Source organism: Corapipo altera, unplaced genomic scaffold, assembly GCF_003945725.1.
Source record: "Corapipo altera isolate COAL_440 unplaced genomic scaffold, ASM394572v1 61305, whole genome shotgun sequence".
In the NCBI taxonomy this organism is placed as follows: domain Eukaryota; kingdom Metazoa; phylum Chordata; class Aves; order Passeriformes; family Pipridae; genus Corapipo; species Corapipo altera.
The window spans coordinates 3,472,279-3,493,832 of record NW_020884909.1 but is presented as its reverse complement, the minus strand read 5'-3'; the positions used below and the strand labels follow the sequence as shown (position 1 = coordinate 3,493,832).

Sequence of the window (21,554 nt, the reverse complement as noted above, 5' to 3'; positions counted from 1 at the left end):
AATTTTTATTTTGTAATGACCACTTACACCGTATTAAAAATTGGATCATCAAGAATACATTTCTCAGCACAGCATCTCTGAGTATCAATTAGCAATATTTAAGCAATTTCATTTAATAAGCTGGAAAAGCACACAATGTTGAAAATTGATAGTTGACAATGCCTCAGAAAAAGATCAGACTATTCAATTTCTATACAATAAGTGCACAGTGATGTTAATAAAATAAAATCTGCTCAAATATGCATATAATGAAACATAAATAATCCCTCCAAACTGTAATGCCCTAGTCTGGGGAAGTCCAAATATCAGTGCTTTTGTCCTACTTAAAATGTATCATACCTTGCATTTTATCAATTTCAGTACTTTATCCTTTCCAAGAAAGCTATGCCTTCCAGTTCACTTTACATACTTTCTTCAACAATGTTTGCATTTTATTTACTTTGCATTGTTTTGTTTAAAAATACCCTCTACCTGTCCTCCAGATGACTGCAGTAGACTGATCCCAGTGCTTTCTCCTGGGGATGCTAGCCAGCTACTGCTAGCTGTTCCCCCCTCCCTTGAAAGGCGGCAGACACTTAAAACTATTCCACATGATATTTGAGGATCTCCTTAGCCATAACTCTTAGCTGCTATATGGAACCTGGATGGCACACTCTGAAACGGGTTGCTGTGCTGGCCTGACCAGCCAGTGAGAGGAGCAGGCTGCCAGTTCAGCTGCAGGGACACCAAGTGGGTGGTGGGCGCACACTGCAGCTGCCTCCTGCTTCTTCCGACATTCAGCCGTCAGAGTCTAGTTCAGCCCATTGATCCACGTACAAAGGGATGAGGTGAGAGGGAAGAGAGGAGTGAGGGGAGGGCTTTCTATACGTCAAGTTGTATAAATGTAGAAAACATGATTATAAGGGGTTTATTTATTTATTTATTTATTTACTCTTTAGTGTACCTAGAGCTTATAGAGAGTTTTTAAAGGATCATAGAATTGTAGAATCAGCCGGGTTGGAAAGGACCTCTGAGATCATCAAGTCCAACCCTTGATCCAACCCCGCCATGGTTACCAGACCATGGCACTGATGCCACATCCAGTCTCATCTTAAACACCTCCAGGGATGGTGAATCCACCACCTCCCTGGGCAGCCCATTCCAATGCCTGATTACCCTCTCTACAAAGAATTTCTTCCTAATATCCAACCTAAACCTCCACTGGCAGAGTTTAAGACCATGCCCTCTTGTCTTACTGAGAGCTGCCTGGGAGAAGGGACCAACCCCCACCTGGCTACAACCTCCTGTCAGGGAGTTGCAGAGAGGGATGAGGTCTCCCCTGAGCCTCCTCTTCTCCAGGCTGAGCCCCCCCAGCTCCCTCAGCCTCTCCTCACAGCACTTGTGCGCAAGTCCCTTCCCCAGCCTCATTGCTCTCCTCTGGACCTGCTGCAGCCCCTCAATGTCCTTCCTGAGCTGAGGGCCCAGAACTGGACACAGCACTCCAAGTGAGGCCTCACCAGCCCTGAGTATAGGGGAAGAATCACTTCCCTGCTCCTGCTGCCACACTGTTCCAGATCCAGGCCAGGATCCATTGGCCCTCTTGGCCACCTGGGCACACTCTGGCCCATGTTCAGCTTCCTGTCCATCCACATTCCCAGCTCCCTTCCTGCCTGGCTGCTCTCCACCCACTCTGTCCCAGCCCATGGGACTGCAGGGGGTTGTTGTGGTCAAAGTGCAGGACCCGGCACTTGGCCTGGTTGAACCTCATCCCATTGGAATCAGCCCAACTCTCCAGCCTGTCCAGGTCCCTCTGCAGAGCCCTCCTGCCTTCCAGCTGATTGAAACTCCCCCCCAGCTTGATGTCATCTGCAAATTTGCTGATGATGGACTCAATCCCCTCATCTAAATCATCAATAAAGATATTAAACAGAACTGGGCTGATCTCTGGGGGACACCATTGGTGACCGGCCACCAACTGGATACAGCACCATTCACCACCAGAGGAGAAGCCTTGATTGAAAGAAAAAAACCCACTAAAATATATCATTAATTAAAAACATGGGATTAAATCCCATAAATATCTTTATATAAGGAGCATTTAAATTTCAATTTTGCAGCACAGATCAGCTGGTGAGAACACTTCCTGAGGAAATGAACTGCTTTATTCAATAAGAATTGATTTAGGCAAGGGCACTCTTTCATTAAAACTCAGGGGAAACTACAGGCAGTGTTTCTGTTTTCACTATATTTTGCATTACAACATTTTGGATGCATGTATTTACAGCATAGTCATTGCCAGAGGCAGTCAATTCTATGATTTTTACATCGAGATATTATAGTTTAATTTAACCAAATTATTATTACCTGGTCTGGCATGGCTGTTCATTGCACTTGCGGATCTGTGGTTCAGGCTTTGTTAAATATTTGCACTTCTTGTTGTCCACCAGACTGATATTCTTGTTCATAATCTTTGTGCAAGAGACTGTTGTCTTTCTTTCACCTAGTAAAAAATGAAGCAGGTAGAATAAAGAGGAAACCGGGAAGATGTAACGTGGTTAAAGGAAGGACACAGATATAGCTATCTCATGTACAGTTTGGCTAAAAGAACTGCAAAATTGGTATTAGAAGTTCAAAGGTAGCAGAGAGCCTAAGAGAGATATTGCAGTTTGTATGGAACGCTGATTTCCTAATCCAGTCTTTGTGTACCACTGTCAATAGAGTTTTGCTGCTTTATTCCTGTAACTAGTCAGAGGCCAAACCCTTAGTCTTACTGGAATAATTTTCTTTCCCAACTACTGAAACCTCAGCACTGAGCAAAGCTTGCAGAAAAACTACAAAGAAGAGAATGCTTGTTAATTGTTATATAAAATGAGGAAAGGAATGACAAGTTGTGGCTGGCACCCAGATAAAGGGAATCAGTACCTGCAACTTTCAGTAGCTTGCACTATTTCCCATGAACTAAAGAGGACACATGGCCTGATCTGTAGGGTAATCATTTAGGAATCTGGGTACTGCCTGGAGAGACCCAGTGCACGCTGTGTACAGAATCCTTGCCCGGATGGATGACTAGATCCCGGTATCTCTTGAAAATGGAAGAATTAGAAATAAGAATTCAATGTAATACCTACCACAAGCAGTAACTTGTAATTAGACTGGAAACTAATTTTTCAAAAACTAGCAATCCCTGAACTGAAGATTTCAGTAAGTACAACTTAGGCTCATACCCATTTGTTCCTACAGTTACTTTTTAACACTCTGTCTGGAAGTTTACTGACAAAGAGGGTGCGTGCATGAGCTGGGCAGACTTAAGCACGCATGTTCACCAGAAGTCAAAAATGAGTCTGCGGATGGAGCACTTAAGTTATAAATGCACATTATGTGCGTGACCACAGCTGACATTTTAGACGGCGCTTGTGTATGTGAGAGCACATTCAACTAATCTATCATATCACAGCATTTGAAATGTTTGACAGTTCTTTCTGCGTTTATATATACATCTGTGTATTCATATTCTCTCCCACACCAAGAAGCTTTTCTTCAACACATGAGGTCACAGACCAGTTACATATATAAACATACACAAAACCACAGCGCTCCATCAATAGTTTCATCCTGACAAACACTTTGAGCATTTAAGAAAAACTCTTGATAATACTTAATTACTTATTCAGATTAATCAAAATATTGATATTAAATTTGAATCACAAATATTTAGATAGGGTACAAGCTGCATCATTTTAATTTCATTATTGCTTGATATTTAAGCCAAGAACTGAAAGAACAGCTAAAATAGTTTTGTCTAAAGTAAGAAAAATCTTTTGCTTGTATTTCGGAACATTTGCAGTAAAAATACCTTTTATGGAACTTTGTATTAGCTCAGCTATTTTGCACAATAACATAAAATGAAGGCCAGTTACAACAGAAAAATATGATAAACATCACATTAAAACATTTAAATATTTATTTAAGCATTAATGTAGAATAAATTACCAACATACTGCATTTTAAGACTTCTGCAGATGAGAGGTAAGTTTAGAAATATTTGAGGCACTAATGACAGACTGTGGTAGCATTAAAATTATTCTAAAAATACTTCAGGAAATTGTAAAAAGCATGAATTCACAAGTGAATAGGAATGCACTATTAAGAATCAGAGGATGCTACTAGCACCATGTACAAAATACCTTCTAGGGAAGAAGCTTTCTTACCAAACCACAAAAAGCATGTTTATGGAAACTACAGCAATCTTTCATGACACCAGGATTGTTCACAGAGTCAAAGGAGCTAGAACAGTGTGTTCCTTATGCTGCTGTTACGAGAAAGTAAAGCATTTCCAGGCCTTCCTATTCAATCACAAGGTGCACAGCAGTTCTCAGAACTGCTGGTCAGAGCAACCACGACTGTCAAGGTTGTAAGCAGGAAAGGCAGGTATCAAAAATCAATAGAGTGTTCATATCTGGCTAATTTGCACAAGGTATGAACACTTCACTGTAAGTTGCATTCATTAAAAAAATTTCTGAAGTGTTTTTTCAGTGTAGTTATCTATTTGAATAACATCTTCTAGACAGCAGTTTTGAAGACTTTTGTTACATCAGTACTGTTCATGTTCCAATATTTGTTTTCACAATCATACTTTGTTCTTCCAAAATCGCATTTTTTATGGTTAATAAACATAGGAAAAATATCACATCAGCATACTAATATCTGCTGTTGAAATATTTGTTCCATATGTTTCTGGATCATCCTCAACTCATGTTACTAACTGTACATATTTGATCTGAACCTGGGATTCAGCTTTTCTGTGGTTTGAAATGTCTCTTACAGATCATTTATCTTCAGTAGTTCCAAAACAAGAGTGGAATGTGTATGAACTTTCTATTCTTGTTCTAGCTCTTGCATTTGTATTTCTTCTTGGAAACTGTGTCCTGAATTTGCTTTCTGGTCTAGATTTTGTTCCTTCATCACCATCTTTCGCTATGTACTTTATTTAGTTTGAAAATTTTCCTAGAGTTATCACAGATTTTTAATACAAACAGAAGGCATGACGTACATCCACACTGTGTGGTGTCATACAAGCCACAATGTTACTATTAAATATATTTACTATATACTATTAAAATATAAATTGTATATTAAATATTAATTTAATATTAAAATCATATATTTTAATGTTACTACTAAATTAATAGTTGTAATTACTATTATGGATATTACTATTAAATATATAACACCGACCATCAGAGTCTTAAATGTATATACACAAGGTATATACATATAGATGCGTATTTTATACACACATTTGCACTGTGTATACACATGCATATTGTATATACATACTCATTTTTAATATATGGGTGTGTTTGTGTGTTAGCACGTTTTTCTTATATTTTACCTCCTCCACATACAGCATCACAGTCCTCCCAGGTAGAATGTGTCCACATGAAAAGAGGCTCCGGTACTTTAGAGCTCTGATTGTCGGGAAGGGGATCCAGTGGGATTGTGTACTCATAGTGTAGACCATAGCTCTGGTCATGGAAGAGCAGCACCTGCAAGACACAGAGAAGGAAAACCTCCATGTACACAGGCACTGTGGAAGACAAACTCCAAACTGCGAGGAGATAACCTTGAAAACCACAACAGGATGACTTAATGCTCTGCTGCCTTTCAACCCTCTTAATGGATATGGTAGAACAAATTAACGAGAGCATACAAATCAAGCCAATGGGAAAAAATATTTTGCTTTACCAAGAAAAGGTCTTGCACTTGAAGGATTTGAATTATGAAGTACTCTCTCATCATCTCTCCCTCTTTCTGGTGGCTATTAACTTTTCCCCTGCTACACTGAAATGTATCAAGACTCTACTTCTTCATGGAGAACTTGGTGACTGAAATTCTGAAATGGTGACACTGTGCTACAGTCAGCCAGGACTAAAAACATCTGATTTAATTTGAATCGCTCTCCTTAACTGGCACATTGGCTTTTTATGACATTTGTAGGAATGCTGAGACCTTCAATCCCGCCTCAACAACGTAAAGATTGTTCTTGGATTTAAATGCATTGTTTACAAGCCTGCTGACATATATATATAAATGTGTATACATATATATATTTTTATATATACCTGATTTTGTACATGCATATATAATCACAAAAGCAGGTGTACCTTAAATAGATCTCATTATCTTCAGGAGCCTGAAAAAAAGTATTAGTTAGTGTGCTATATGATAGGAATCAAGAAAAAACCCCAAATTTTCATACCAGTAAATGTAAAGGTGATGTTGTGGGACCTTTGGCTGATATTTTCTCCCAGAGGCCTCTCCGAACATAATGGACAGTGGTCCCAGCGATATTGAATGTTCCAGAATGCTCTATCTTCCAGTCACTATTGATTGACTGTTTTCCAGCATCCCGAAGAGCTGCAAAATATACAAAAAAAGACCAATATAAAAGGCGTCTTTTCGGTAGTGATTTGGTTCTCTTTTTACTTCCTGCTTGGGTAATTTAACAAGTAGGTGAAAACATCTAACTCTGATATTTGTGGATCCTACTGTACATGAACATCAATTGGAACATGCCTCAGAAACACTTTCTAGAGGGAATGCTTGGCAAAACCATGTGTATTTAACATCAGTTGAAGTTAATATCAGTGTTTTAATGCCTGAAGAGACTGACAGACTCCAGCATAATTTGTAACTTGAACACTGAGTTAACTTAAGGCAAAAGACCCCCAGGGTGGTCATTTCTATAATCCACAAAGGCATGGGAAAAACAATTTTCATAAGAGGCTCTTCAAGATTTTTGGAACAAGGCTAAAACCTTACAAAAAAATCTAGTTCAGAATTTTTTCCCCTCTAATTTGCCTTTTTCTCCACCTCAGAATGTGATAATACTTTATACACCTCCGCATAATTGGATGTTGCTGACAAATACAAAAAGCTCTTTCTTTTTGGCTGAATCATTCCTCATGTTGACCTATTTTATATTTAAAAACAGCATCAAGTCAGGTAAGATACATTGGATACACTGAGAACAGAGGATTTTACTTCAGTTTGCTACAGTAAACAGAATAGATTCTTCTGTAAATTATTTGTAATTTTATTTTGTTTTACTTCATTTTATTTTGTCCCAATCAGGTGTGAAGTAGAATATACTTGAAGTCATCTTCTGGACAAGAAGTTTTACACGTTTGTCTTCATTGAAATTGTATGTTTGGCATCAGTTTTTTGTAAGAGAACCTCTACATGTTCCAAAATTTCCCTTTTTAAAGTTGTAAGTTAATGTGAGTCACTTCTGTAATCATCTCCTCTCCTATTCATATTTATACTGTTATGTTTTGTTTCTATGGGAAACAATGGCAACACTCCTATGGACTGGCACAAACCCAGTTGAATAAAACACCACTGATGTGTACCACTGCAGCACTGTGCAATAAATGTTAAGACTTATAAAAGCCATTAACACTATAGAACAGTGTTGTACCAAAAATAACCACTGATTTTACAAGACTTAAAAATGGGTAATTTAGTTTTAAACATTCTATTATTAACGGTAATTAAGTTCTGTTTAGTCTTCAAACTGGAGGGGATAATCCTCTTCTCAGTGGAGAAATTAAAAAAAATTATATTTGAAAGTGCCAAGGTCCAGCCGGGTCATGCTGCTCAGATGGAGCAGCATCCTCTCCCCAGAGAGCAGCAGACATCATTTTGTCCTGTTTTTAAAATGAATGCATGTGCCATAGCATGCTGACATGTGCAGGAAACTGGAATCCTAGTTCCAGAATACAGATATATGCATTTTCTGCTTTCAGATTCCTCACTTGAGTCACTGGTGTTAGACAAAGTACAAAAGGGTATCCTCACGCACTAAATTTGGACTTGGAACTCAGGTAGTCCAGCTTCTATTCTTGACTCTGTCACACCCCATAGGGTAAGCAAGTTCACTGAGTTTTATTCCACACCACACATATTCCTATCCTTAGCTTTTGACAGAGGACATTGTCCTGTACAAAGTAATCCTCTCAGGCAATTCAAGCAATACACCTACAACTAAAAAGGCAGCCAAAGCTAACTTGGGACTGGGAAACCCTACAGCAACTGTAACCGTGACCACAATGTCAGTGTTAAACCAAGGTGGCTAATTACAAGCGTATCTCTACTCTAAAGAAACTATAAAAAAAAAATATCTGAAATTCAATTCTAAATGAGACCACAGGCAGTGATATCTTTTGCCAAGGAAGTAATTGTTCCACTTCCATTCAGGTTATCAGGTGTCCCTTCAAGCCATCTTAACAACATTAAGGCTTGAGATTTGAGTAACTTTTTGAAAATTTCAGTTGAGATAAGGCTACTGGTAGGTAGTTCCCAGGGCCCTCTTTAGTATCCTTTTCAAAAATAGTGCAATATTCCCTTTTCTCCAGTCCCTGGGGACTTGACCTGACTGCCACAACTTTTTAAATATGCTTGAGAGTGGTTTGGCAACTATATCAGCCAGTTCCCTCAGGACCACGGGATGCATGCCATTAGGTCCCATATACTTGTGTATGTCCAGGTTCCTCAGGCGGCCTCAAATCTGGTCTATTGATGGGAGGAATTTAATTCTGCCATTCCCTGATTATCAGGGACTTGAAAGATGTGTTTACCATTGAAGCTGAGGCGAAAAAACCTGCTAAGCACTTCAGCCTTCTCCATGCCCATAGTCATTAGTTCTCCTGTCTTACTTTCCAGACTGTGTGTGTGTGTGTGTGTGTGTGTACATTGTCTTTAAAACTTCTTTTCTGATTAAAAACCTGTAGAAACCCCTTGCATTCCTTCCCAAATTCAGCTCCAATTGTGCCCTAGTTTTCCTGATCCTATCCATACACATCTGAGCAGCACCCCTATATATTTCCCAGGATATGTGTCCTTGATTCCACTGCTTATGCATTCCCTTCTCACACTTTAGTTTGACCAGTAGGTCCTTACCCATGCTGGTCACCCTGCCTTCCTTGCTTGACTTCTTATATGTTGGAATTGAGAGCTCTGGCAATCTAGGAAATATTATTATCCTTAATCCTTATTAAAAATTATTATTCTAAATCCTTAAAGAGCTGCCAGCTTTGTTTTGCTCCTGTATACCCAAGAACAGTTTCCCAGGGATCCCATCCATTAATTCCTTAAACAAATGAAGGTTTGCTCTCATAACATTCAGAGCCCTGGCTTTAGTCTTCCCCTAGCCCATATCCCTCAAAATCATGAGTTCTGCCAGAGCATGGTCACTGCAGTCTGGGCTGTTACCAATCTTGATCTCTCTTAGTAGTTCATTTGCGTTGGTAAGCAACCAACAAGGTCCAGTAACTCTATGACTGTAGTTGGGCCATCTGTCACCTGGATTAAGAAATTCTCTCCATTATATTCCAAGAGTCTCCTGGACTGTTTACAGCTTGCTGTGCTGTTTCCCCAGCAGATGCCAGGTGATTGAAATCCCCAAGCCAGACCAGAGACTGCAAGAGTGATGCTTCCTGTAGCTGAAGTAAGAACACTTGGTCAACAGACTCCCCTTGACTGGGCAGCCTATCATAACCCCAGCCATGAAATTTCCTGTGTTGGCCTGGCCCGTAATTTTTACCCAAAGGCACTCAACCTGCAAAGCCTGCCCTGTGAAGTCAATCAATTTTTTTATATAAAAGACATTTGTCTAATCTTGATGTAAAATGATTCCAAAAGGTGTTACTTGTTAACCATTTTCTTTAGTCCTCTACATTTGAAAGGAAAACGAGTTTAGTCTCAGTGGACTGTGGTCTCTCCTTTGGTTTTGGGGGTTTGGGATGAGGTTCTTACTGGCTTCCCTTGAAATCTGAAATTACACAGCCTACACAGACTACACAGTTTTGGTTCAAGGTATTTTAAAACTATTAACATTGTTAGAAACTAGGAATTCAAAATTTTGTACTATTTGACAGAAACCATCTGCCTTCGTACGTCCTCCTCCTTCAAAATGCGGCCCAACATGTTTGTTTTTTTTAACCAAGGAGAATTTCATAAGAGAAGTCACACAGAACACAATACACCTATAGGCTGGATGCCTATAAGAGCATTGGCAATTACAATGTCATGCTGTGTTACATGGGGCAGATTCAAAGAGTCTATAACCCTGAGGCAGCTTGATCACATATTTGAGAATAATGACACAGGTAATCCATTTCTTTAGTTCAGCTGAAAACAAAGAATTTCTCTCACTTCCAATTAACGCAGAAAAAATTCAGGGTTTAGGTTGTAAGTGATTTCTATGGTTATATACTACTAATCAGTCACATTAATTTGTTATAGGGGCTGGAACTGTCATGCCATTATATAAGTGTCACATGAATGAGCTCTCTAATTTCAAAGCCTAGTATATCTCAGACAGAAATATTTTAATTTTCCTTTTTGTATCCTGCATTAAGAACTTTTTTCAGAAAAAGCTTGTAACACTTGCCAAATATAAATGAAAATTTAGCAATAGAAAAGGCATTACCTTAGACTATAGGAAGTTAGAAAATGCTTGAAGCAACTTTTTTATAGCGTTCTTATAATATTTTTTTTAAAGTATCTGACAGTATTATCACTGCTAGTTTACTCTTTAAAAATAAATCACAAAATTACTTCTTAAAATAACTACTTTAATACAAATATTCATAAGTGTATTCTTCAGGAAATATTCTCAACTTAAAGAAACACTCCCCTCCCTCTGTATGCTACAAATAATTCCCATTCCTGATCCTAAAAGAAGGATCACAAACTCTTATACTTTTTCCAAGACAATTTCAGCAAGGAGGAATGCTTAATGTTTGGCTGTATCACTGCTCCTACTTCTCCACAGGTGAGAAGAGACAGGACAGTCATTGACAGGTCAATTGGTTCAGTAAATGCAGTTGCAAGTTACACTTTATCTTCTGGGATACCAGAGCTCCTGTTACTATGGTGTATGTTGATATACTCCTGATAAAGAAGATATCTGGGGTGTTAAAGTACAACATCTCTGAAGATTTGCTTCAGCAGCACAATCACCAAACAATCCAACTGATCTGGACTGTACCTTTATTAATTAATTTAGCAAAATCATTGCACTTTCCAGATCATAGTGATTCTGTTTTCTGACCACCAAGTAAATCCAGAGAAGTGCATTGTATTTTGACCCCAGCTGTATTTGACCTGTGCTGTTCAACAAGGATCAAATCTTCCTTAGGTTTAAACTATCTTCTGCTTTCTAAGCAACAGCTATTAGTGTAAACTGGATTAAAATTGTGTTTACAGCTGTATCTCCAATTATACAATTATTAATTGTATAGTGAGCTATATTATTTTAAAACCTTAATCTTAAAATGTGTGTAAGACAAATAGCAAAACAGAAATAGTGTTGGTCTGTATTGATTAATTTCAAGTACAGAAATGCAGAGAACAAAGTATGGTGTCACCTAAAATTAGCATACAGAACTGTAATATAGAAAACCAATCAGAAATACACTTTACAGAATCTAATCTGTAATACATTTTACATTTTTAACCACACCATTTTGAAGATTATTATCTCTAAGATCAAGGATTTCAGCTTTCTCCCCAAAACCTTCATTATGTTACGTTTTTTCAGATTTTGATGCTTTCAGAATACATCACCTATAAATGAAGTTTAAAAACTTTACATTTAGCATAAGCAAAAAAAAAAAAAAAAAAAAAACCTAAAAAACCAAAAACTTGCAACAACAGAGGTTTTAACTCAAAATATGGCAGTGGACCTGTTCCTGATTCTCCATGAAGGCTTACAAAAAGGCTTAATAAAAAAAATATTGCAGAGAAGTACTGGTTGATCCTCATTTAAACCTAAATCAGTGAAATTAAGAAAAGTAAAAATCAAAGTAACGAGCAATTAAGAGCTAATCAGCAACTTTCACAAATGAGCAGCATGACTGACATTATTTCATGGGCATAAAAGACATTTAATTCTTTTTGTCTTTTGTAGGGTAAGGGATAAAACAGTTTGCTACTCATGAAAAAGGAATAAATTTTGCTAAATATAATTCCAACATTTATTTATTTTTTGCTTTATTAAAAAAAAAAAAAAGATAGTATTTCTGTTACCTACATGACCCTGAGATTATTTCAGTTGGTTAAAGTATGGTGCTACTAATGCCAAGGTTGTTGGTTCAATTCCTGTATGGGCCATTCACTTAGGAGTTGAACTTGGTGATCCTTGTGGGTCCCTTCCAACTCAGAATATTCTGTGATTCTGTGATGTGTTAATACAGTAGACAAATTTCAATTACTGTTTTGGCACTCTTACATATCCATGTCTGTGGTCCATTGGAGAACAATTAAATAACCCAGATCTCTAAACCTCCTAATGATATCTTAATAGGGCAAGTGCAGACCTCATGATAAACCAGCAATAACCCACTGATAACCTAACTTCTCATAGTTAAGATTCATCATCCTCAAAGTTCTCTCAACTCAAGTACTGAGAACACTCAGGTAAAAAGTTTCTTAAAATGTAGACATTACTTATGAACATAACTAAGAATAGTGATCAAACCACGGAATTTTTCATTTCATTTTTCTATTTCTCATACTGTATCTCTCTCAAATTTAAGCGCTGCACAGAACACCACCAATTACAATAATTTCATATATTCACTTAAACACTGTAACATGGTAACAAATTATACTCTACAATACGATGTCTATAGACCTCATTAAAAGAGAAAAACTTTTTTGTCAATGAAAGGCAATTTCACATAAACAGAAAAAATAAGAGAAAAAAATCGTTCTGATTAAGTTTGTCCACTAAAACATTCAGATAATTCAAAATAGTGCAAAGAAATACCTTTCTGCTTTCTTAGTCTAATTTTAGAACTTCTCTTTGACTTTGTTGGTGAACTGCTATATGAGTTTCAGTGTGTGTTTTGTTGCTGTCTGAGCACAAATTATTCCATGTTTGAGCATAAAACTCTTTTCACTAATTTTAATGTGCTTCCCATAAGAAAAATTGAAAATGGGCAAGTATGCAGAAATTTTCTTAAATCATCTAAACACATTCTTTGAAATGCTCTCTAAACAAGAAGAGATGAAAGTTCAAAATAAAACCTATATGAAAAATGGTCTATAACCATTCTTTTATTTCTTTAGATAAGTTCTTCACAGATCTATTTTTCCACTCAGAGTTTTGTTCAATCACAAAAGCACGTTCAGCTAGCACTTTTCAGTGTTGACCAAAACAGGACATTAACAGTAAAACATACAACATTTACCTAAATAACTATGAGCGGGTTTTTCTTCCACAACTTTGATTCTCCTTGCTCCTGCAGGTATCACCAAAGCTTCCACATAACCTAAACATGAAACCAGATGTCCCAAGTCAAATAGGAAAGCATAGAAAAGTCCACCTTGTATGTTTATTAATTTATTCTCCCCTATTTTGCTTTTTAAGTATGTCAAGTTGTAATTTATATAGCACTACCTGAGGATTCTTGCAAAACACTGAAACAAGTTATGAAAATGTGCATTGTGTGTAATACATATACAGTGATACACAATTAAAAGAGTACAGCACAGGAAAACATAACAAGAACCACTGAGACTGGTCAGATTGGGGCTGGAGCAGAGGAAGTTATCTGTGGTTAAGTAGTTCAGTGTCATCATCACCACCAGATGACCATAAAGGAATTCCAGTTTCAGTCAGCATGTAAAGACAAATGATATGGCATTAAAATCCAAGCATCCTCCCTGCTTTGTTTTTGTTTTGTTTTTTTATATTTTATGTTCCATTTCCTTCTTGCTTTAACATATTCAAACCCTGTTATGATTGGTTTTTGGTTTGAAATCTACTTATTTACTTTAAATTAAGATTGCTTTCTGATCATGTGGGACTAAGACAGGATGCTGAGCAATTTGCTTTAAGTAAAATGGGTTGAAAAGGCAAAGGAAGTGGAAAATACTGCGTAAGCAGGAATGTTACAAATCAATAAAAACGTATTTTAGATTATCCAGGTGAACATTATAAAAGGAACAATATACCAAACTTTTATTATGTGTAGCTATGTGATGTCCTACAAAAAAATACTGAGCTTTTACAACACCTTTTCAATAGTCCTGAAACATGAAAATTAAGTTTTTGCAAAGTAACATCTTTCATTTCCTTATGAGCTAATAACACTTTCTAAGTCTTGCTCACAGATTCTTGAGAAGGATAATAGTTTATGCAGTTAAGATGACAATACCACAGTATTGAGGACTGACACAGAACACTGAAAAAACTTGAAAATGTGTGGATATAGCAATAGAAGAGAACTGACATAATGTGATTTTACTAGCAGGCACCTTCTTCGCAGTTTTTTATCTTGTAGTCCTCCAGACTCATCTGGGGTTTGTGATCTTTGCTTTATTCTCATTTGAAGTACAGGTCACACCACTGTTTGGTAATCTCATGTTCATTCTGCATCAGAAAATCTATTTGCTTTTTATAATATGTTATTAGTAGTATAAAACAGTGAATAATGAAGAGATATTAGATTTTTTCTCACATTCGGCTTTATGATCTCTCACTGCCTCTCACTTAGTTTAATAACATTAACTCTAGGTAGTGGATCATAATTTGGATACCTATTTTGAAGAACACTAAATGAATCTAAAGGCTACAAGAATTTACAGATCATTTATTTGCTAAAATTATAAATTTTATTTCTCATATTTCTTAAAAATCAGGCTCTTCTATGAAATGAACTAGCATGTGTATTAATGGAAGATATTTCCTTAATTTTGTGATTGAAATATTGTGCAATAATTTCACAACAAATTTGAAAATACTCACGCATTCTTATCTTAAATGTCTTACTGTCTTAAAAAAAACTTGATCTGAAGTTCTTGTGAGGAACAGCATAATTTTATGAAATACAGCTTTCTAAATTTCCCAATGATCAAGGTAACCAACAAGCTACTGGTTTCCTGAGTATTTGAAATAAACAAATAGGCTTACCTGCTCCTCTGGTGTGGTTAAAATCACCTTTAATAACTTTGCATGACTTTCCATTACCGTTGCACACACCACAATGATCTTCACGAGCCAGAGATCCTAATATGCCATCACAGCCAAATTTCTGTGGGAGAAGAAAATAAAGCTGTTGAGACACAGGCCATGTTTTTCGTAAAGCTGCCTTTAGTATCAGGCATCTCACCCTTCTGCAAGATGCCTAACCCACATGACCTAGCCCTGCTCACAGTGAGGGCTGCACTAGCTCATGTGCAGAGATTCCTCCCATAGTCAATTTTCCCGTGATTTTATGTAGATTCTGGCGTCCACTCTTCCTGTATGGTTAGCTAACTCCTCCAGCTGCTCTCCAAGAGAAACATGACTGCATTCCCACCTCCTGGTGAGACCTGTGCCTCTCCAGAGCCACACACCCCACAGGTCTTCCTGCTAAGTGGCTGCAACGTCTCCACTGCTTTTTACTCAAAATATGGGAGGTGCTTTGCCACACACACAGTGATAAAATGCTGATTAGGGCATAAACACATCTAGGGTATGTAAATACAAAGGGCATTTGTGTTTTGCTAAAAATCATCCAGTTTAAAAAAAATTTAAGTTTACTCAAGCAACTCCACATCACTATGTTAAACACATATCTATGAATTATTGTCAGTGGTAACTTGACAAAAGCAATAAAGTTAATATCATAAGCTGGCCTGACATGAAATAAAAGCCTTTTTAAGTCTAGCAAAGTCATCGCAGGGTAATCTTGTGCACTATATAATCGCATTTGGTAAAACCAATTATACTTCAAAACTATTTTATAAATAATGAAGACGAAAACTAAGTTAGAGAGAAAATAAAGGGTTTTTTAAGAACAGAAATCATGGTCTATTAAAGAGTCATTAATTTTCAAGGACATTAGGATTGTTCCTTTACTTTATGAATGGGATTTTTATCCGAGGTCTTCTACCTAAAAAAAGCAATACAGATTTCCAAATACTGATTGAAAGTATTTGATTGAGCTGTGTATCCATTATGGCATATCTACAAGATATAAATCTCTAACTCTACAGCTGTAGTCCACAAGTTCTTAAGAACTTTCAAATCTGATTAGCACCTATCTCTCTGAACTCTGATATGCCCAGAAGTCAACTCAATCTTAGTGAGGTTGGTTTAGTTTAAGGCTTTTTTTTGGTTTTTCTCAGTCAGTTGTGAAAAGTGAAGGATAAAAAGAAGGACACCTTTTCAAGAAAAATGGGCTATATATCATCTATGTGGTTAAACATGTAATTGCTGCATGGTGAATGCAAATCAGAGAAGTATTTAAGTGTATTTTTTCTGCACACACTCAGGCACTGGAGAAAGGACAATTGTATGTGCATATATGCATCTATAAGTTAATTTGTTGAAGTTATGACAGTATCTAGCAATATTGCTTCTGTGTTAAAGGCTGGGTTTTCTACTGAACTCAGTGTTTTAAATGAGAAGCAGACAAAAGAAAAACCCCAAGCCCTATATAGAAGAGCTTCCATATGAGGCACTATAAAAGTGACAAAAGAACTTCTACAAACCAAACGAATTCTTAAAATCAGGAATAGCATAAGCATTCACCTGTAACTGTGTGTTATTCTGCACATTTGCTCTTGGTTTATTTAGGTGTAAAATTGTGCACTGTTGAAAAAGGCAGAGTAATTCATGTGGACATTCACCTGACGCAAAATTTCTCAACCTGTTGAAAGCTTTTCCCTTAGAAAATGAAATCAATTACAGTAATTATCAGCTCTGCAGGAGTTTGTTATAAGCATCCTTATCATTACAGATACACATTCCCCAAACCAAACCTTCTGCTGCTTCACACGTTGTGCTGCACTGAGTGAAATTAGCCTAAAGTATTTTAATGTGATACAAAAAAGGAGTCATTCACTCTTGGTCATGCAAACTGCAACAGGCTGTCAGAGAAATAAAACGCACGTGTAACAAATGTACGTTCTTGCATACCTGTGTCTGAATATCTAGGTCTGAAACAAGTAATTCGTACCTGGCATCTACCATCTGCACAGATATCTAGCCCATGCTGGCCACAAGAAGTCCCATCCATCACCTTTTCTGTTAGAAGAATGGGCTGATCCTTTCCAGCCGGTGAACAGAACAAGGCACAAGGTTTTTCTGTGGTAGCAATGATGGAAAACCCCACAAAATCAGTAAAAGGTCACTTCAGAAAAACAAAATTATCATCAACATTATTGTTAAAACTGATATTTATTTATCTATGTAGTAGGAATTTACGTTAGCATAAGAAGTTAGATACAGTGAAAGCAAAGAGATTTTGATCTATTTCTCAGCTGTTTGAAAAACTCAAGGTTTTTTCCTTCTTAGAGCATGCTGTTGCTACAAACTTGGCCTACGTAGTACTCATGTCATGTTCATTGTTGCGTTTAAGAGTATACACATTACAGCTGTTGGAATATTTTGGTCCTAATCTATACTTTCACTCTCCTATATTTTTGGCAGAACATAAATATTGGTTTAAAAAGAAACTTAACACTTTCCAGATTTCATAACTATGCAGGTCAAAGAGAAAAAAAAAATGAAGTAACTGAGTTACCCTGGGAAAAAATATAAGAATTTACAAAGTACACATTAAAAAACCAAGAAACCACAAAACCCCTGGAAACATTCTTTCTAACATCTTTACCAAGTTCAAGGAACTTTCTACTAAATTTCTAAAACATTCTGTAAGTAATTTCTGATATTGAAAGACAATAAAAACATAGTAACATCCTGGTATCCATGGTCATCACTCATAAACAATGAAGTTTGTTTCACCATTGTGAAAGTGACAGAAAATAAAATAAACTAAAGTCTCTTCTCAGTAGTTAACTGAGCACAAAATTACATGATTTTTTCATACCTTTGTTCACAAATGTACTGACTCAGAACTTCTTCCCAAATCTGTTGCAGATTTTTGAAAGAATAAAGTCAATACTGAACCTGAAACCGATTTCACTTGGACACAATCTATGCCACTCTGACTTCATACCGACTTCTAGATTCCTGGAGTGCATTTTTATTAGTAAATTAAACAGTTCCAGGAAACATTCATGGGCACTGGAATCCTACTGTCTATACAGCTGAACTGTAAAACAGTCTACACCGCATTTTTTTGCATGTGCTAACTAGCACTAGCTCAGTCTAGACTGGAAATTGCCATCTGCAAACGACTGTTTTCAGAAAAGCAATTTTAGCATGCAAAAGAGTAGAAAAGCACAGACAGACAAAGTCAGTGCCAGCTGACTTACACATCAGAGAGTGGTCTGGGCACATTTAATTTACCGAAATGGACAAGCCTCTGGGTATCACTAGAGGACCAGTACAAACAGATGTGATCGCTTCTGCCAACATGTGAAGCTAGTCAGACACAAGCATCCCCAGCTAAGAAGCTGCCTGTATTTGTGCCCTCCAGATTTCTGTTACGCTTCTTAAATAGTAACCTCAAAGTTCCCTGGAGGCTTTAAGCGTGCATCAGCATTTTTAAAGGAATACAAGATTTAAATGACCTAAACATTATTTTAAAGACACTGAACTCAAAGAGTCAGCAACTGAACAACATCAGACAACTTCAACAGACTATAGGAGCACTCGTTCAAACATAGCAACTGTTTTGGACATGGTGCACAGTCTGTGTCCACTAAAGGCTAAGAAAGCAAACAATTAAGGATTTGGGAACAACTTTTACTTGAATACTGGAACTCTTTGGCTGGTATCCACTTATGCTTCTCCTAAGGGACACCTCAAGACAACAGGATCATTCAGAACAAAGTTAGATGAAAGCTACCATCCACACTCCTTTTCATGGGGCAGAAGAGTGCCAAGATTTTTATCTGAATAAAATCAAATTATTCCAAGTCAGACCTTTAGATCCCTTAGGATATAAATCATGTGTTCCTGCGCTAAAATGAAATTCAGTAAAACAAACCAAAATGAATTGACTTGATATAACAATTGGAGAGAATTCTTCTTACTATGAAATGAGCTAACATACAATAATATCACAAGTTTTCACTTTGGCACCTTGAGAAAAGGCTTAGAGGAAAAAAAAAAGCCCTTATTCATCTAGGCATATATTAAAGCATATGTACAGCAAAATAGTTTTCTTAAAATCTATGTTTCTAATGGTTTCTGATAATTTGTTTCAAGAGTTAAAAATCAATTACAGTAATGAACTATTTAAAATTTAGTAACACATACTTACAGTACTCCTGTGACATTCCAGGGTTGTCTTTATTAAGAGTTGCTATGATTTTGTTAATTTATCAAATTAACTGTTTTAATAACTGATGTATTTTTGTGGGTTTTTTTGGTTTTGGTTTTGTTTTTGCTTTTAATTTAAATAAAGTTAAACAAAAAATTTTAAACAGAAAATTCAGTGGAATGGGAACTATTGTTCACATTCAGAGGAATTTATCCTCTAGTCACTGATGTTTTACACCAACATTATCATTGCAGATACTGTAAATTTGACTTCACTATACTTCCACTTGAGCATTCTCATAATAATATGATAGGTAAAGAAGTTTTTTCATGGAAGCATGCATACAATATGCCAGGACTCTGCATTCGGTAGCTGTTAGGATTTAGAGAAATCTTATCTAAGTTTGTAGTATATATTAGATATGGATTTCTGCCAAAATCAAACACTGATATGTGAAATACTCACAGTGTTAAGCTAGAAGTGCTCTCTCCTTCCTCAGAAACAGAAGCTCACAATATCTGCATCGTCTTTTTGGCTTTGTAGATAAAAATATAACTGATATATGCATACTTAATGATGTAACATTAGTCTACAAATCTGTATTTCTCAGCCACTTCATGCTACATTTCTTATTAAATAAAACAAAACTGACACTGAACTTTCATTCAAACATAGTCTTTACTTATTAAGAAGGACAAATTAAATAGGAATACACGAAGAAACATTCCAGGGCATATGAAAATACCACTAGATCTTGCCTATTGAATTCAAATTATTCACCAAAAATATGGGGCTTGGTTTTGTTTGTTTGCTTTAGTTTTTACCATACGTTTCCTAATCAACAACATCAACAAGCTACATGCTATTTAAGCAGATGATAAGAACCTGGGAGGTGGTCTTTACTTACCATCATCAATGACAGCTTGCCACTGGTGCACGTGCTTCTGATACGAAGATCTGACACTGAAAGCTTGGCACTGCCAGTCCCTGAAGGCAGGTACACCAGCAGGACAAGAGGGATTTTCACATACCCTGTACTGCATTGTGGGCCCGTGACACTCTCCTTCAAGGCCTGAACTAGAAAACATGGCATAAACATAACCCTTTACTGTTGGTAATGTTTTGTTCAACTTACAGCACAGTTTACTTATGCTGGACACAAACTCAATTAAAACAGTGGGTTTTTTGTTGGCACATAACATCAAAAAAAGTCACCCATGAAAAAAAATCAAAGTCGCAGAACAAAACACGTTTCCCTTCTCTTTGTACTGGTCACATTACATGTAAAGTGTGGTTGGTGCTAAACCACATTTTACACTTGGCCACAAAGAAGCACTAGGACTAGAGAACCTCAGCTGCAGTGTTGATATAGTTGAGATGATTTTTCTCTACCTGGACTTGGTCAAACATCCTACAGAAAGGAAGTAACACCTGCAGATTGTTTACCTCTCCTTTTTTTAAAAGTGGGGTGTTACAATGTTCAGAAAAATGCTTTGTTTCTTTCTAGTCACTGCATCTGCGCTTGCAGTTCCTAATGAAAAAAATGCAAAAGAAGAGTGAAATGCATAAACTGGAGCTAATAATTTGGAATCTTTCCTGTAAAAATTAATTAGTGAGAGTGAAATTAAAACATCCTTAAATTCAAGAAATAGCTTTTAGGTACACAGCTGAAAGTGGTGTTTACATGGCATGAAATATGAAAGCATTCTGCATATGTAAGTTGTCTGTTAAACTACCATGCTTTTGCATAGCCATGTCCAACTTCTCCTCAAAATTCTTTATGCAAATTTATCTTTTTTAATCCCTATCTTTCCTATCATCATATTTTCCCCCCCCGATCTGCTATATTGTCTTCCATCTTTCTTTATTTCTCTCCTTTCTTCTTTTATTTTCCTAAACCATCGACTTGACTCTATTCCATTCTGGTTTAATCTTCTCTATACTTGTCTTCTTTATTCAGCTTTATTCCATTCCCACTCCTATGCCTATTTATTCTTTTTCACTTGGTGTATAAATGATCCCCAAAAAGAGACATGGTACTGAGTAATTAAAAGGAAAGCACCTTTTAGCTGATCACTGAGATACAGTGAAACAAATCTCAGCCAAGTCAAAAGTAAAAATCTTTTTATCCTCAATGGCAGAAGGTTTGCCTTTGAACAAGATATGGAATCCAAATACTGTTTACAGATAGTCTATCTAAATGTTTGCGAAACTGGTAGAAAGATCTCTTTGTAATAGTTGCAATTCCTTAGCTCTCCAGATGAGACAGAAATCAGCTTTCTCCGGTAAAAAAACTGAAAGAGTAGAATTATAATGCTCTGCAAGTCAGAAAGTATGAATTTTAGG

General features: G+C 36.7%; 1 protein-coding gene across 1 annotated transcript in view; it reads right to left on the bottom strand.

The window, feature by feature from the left end:
- Positions 1-21,554, bottom strand: part of ADAMTS19 (ADAM metallopeptidase with thrombospondin type 1 motif 19) — a 139,645-nt gene that overhangs the window by 22,674 nt on the left and 95,417 nt on the right. The window contains exons 13-19 of the mRNA XM_027653255.1: positions 20,116-20,285; positions 16,995-17,122; positions 14,963-15,083; positions 13,239-13,319; positions 6,239-6,396; positions 5,372-5,525; positions 2,344-2,479 (exon numbers count right to left, since the gene is read on the bottom strand). Coding sequence (XP_027509056.1) covers positions 2,344-2,479; positions 5,372-5,525; positions 6,239-6,396; positions 13,239-13,319; positions 14,963-15,083; positions 16,995-17,122; positions 20,116-20,285 — 948 coding nt within the window. The remainder of the gene's footprint in view (positions 1-2,343; positions 2,480-5,371; positions 5,526-6,238; positions 6,397-13,238; positions 13,320-14,962; positions 15,084-16,994; positions 17,123-20,115; positions 20,286-21,554) is intronic.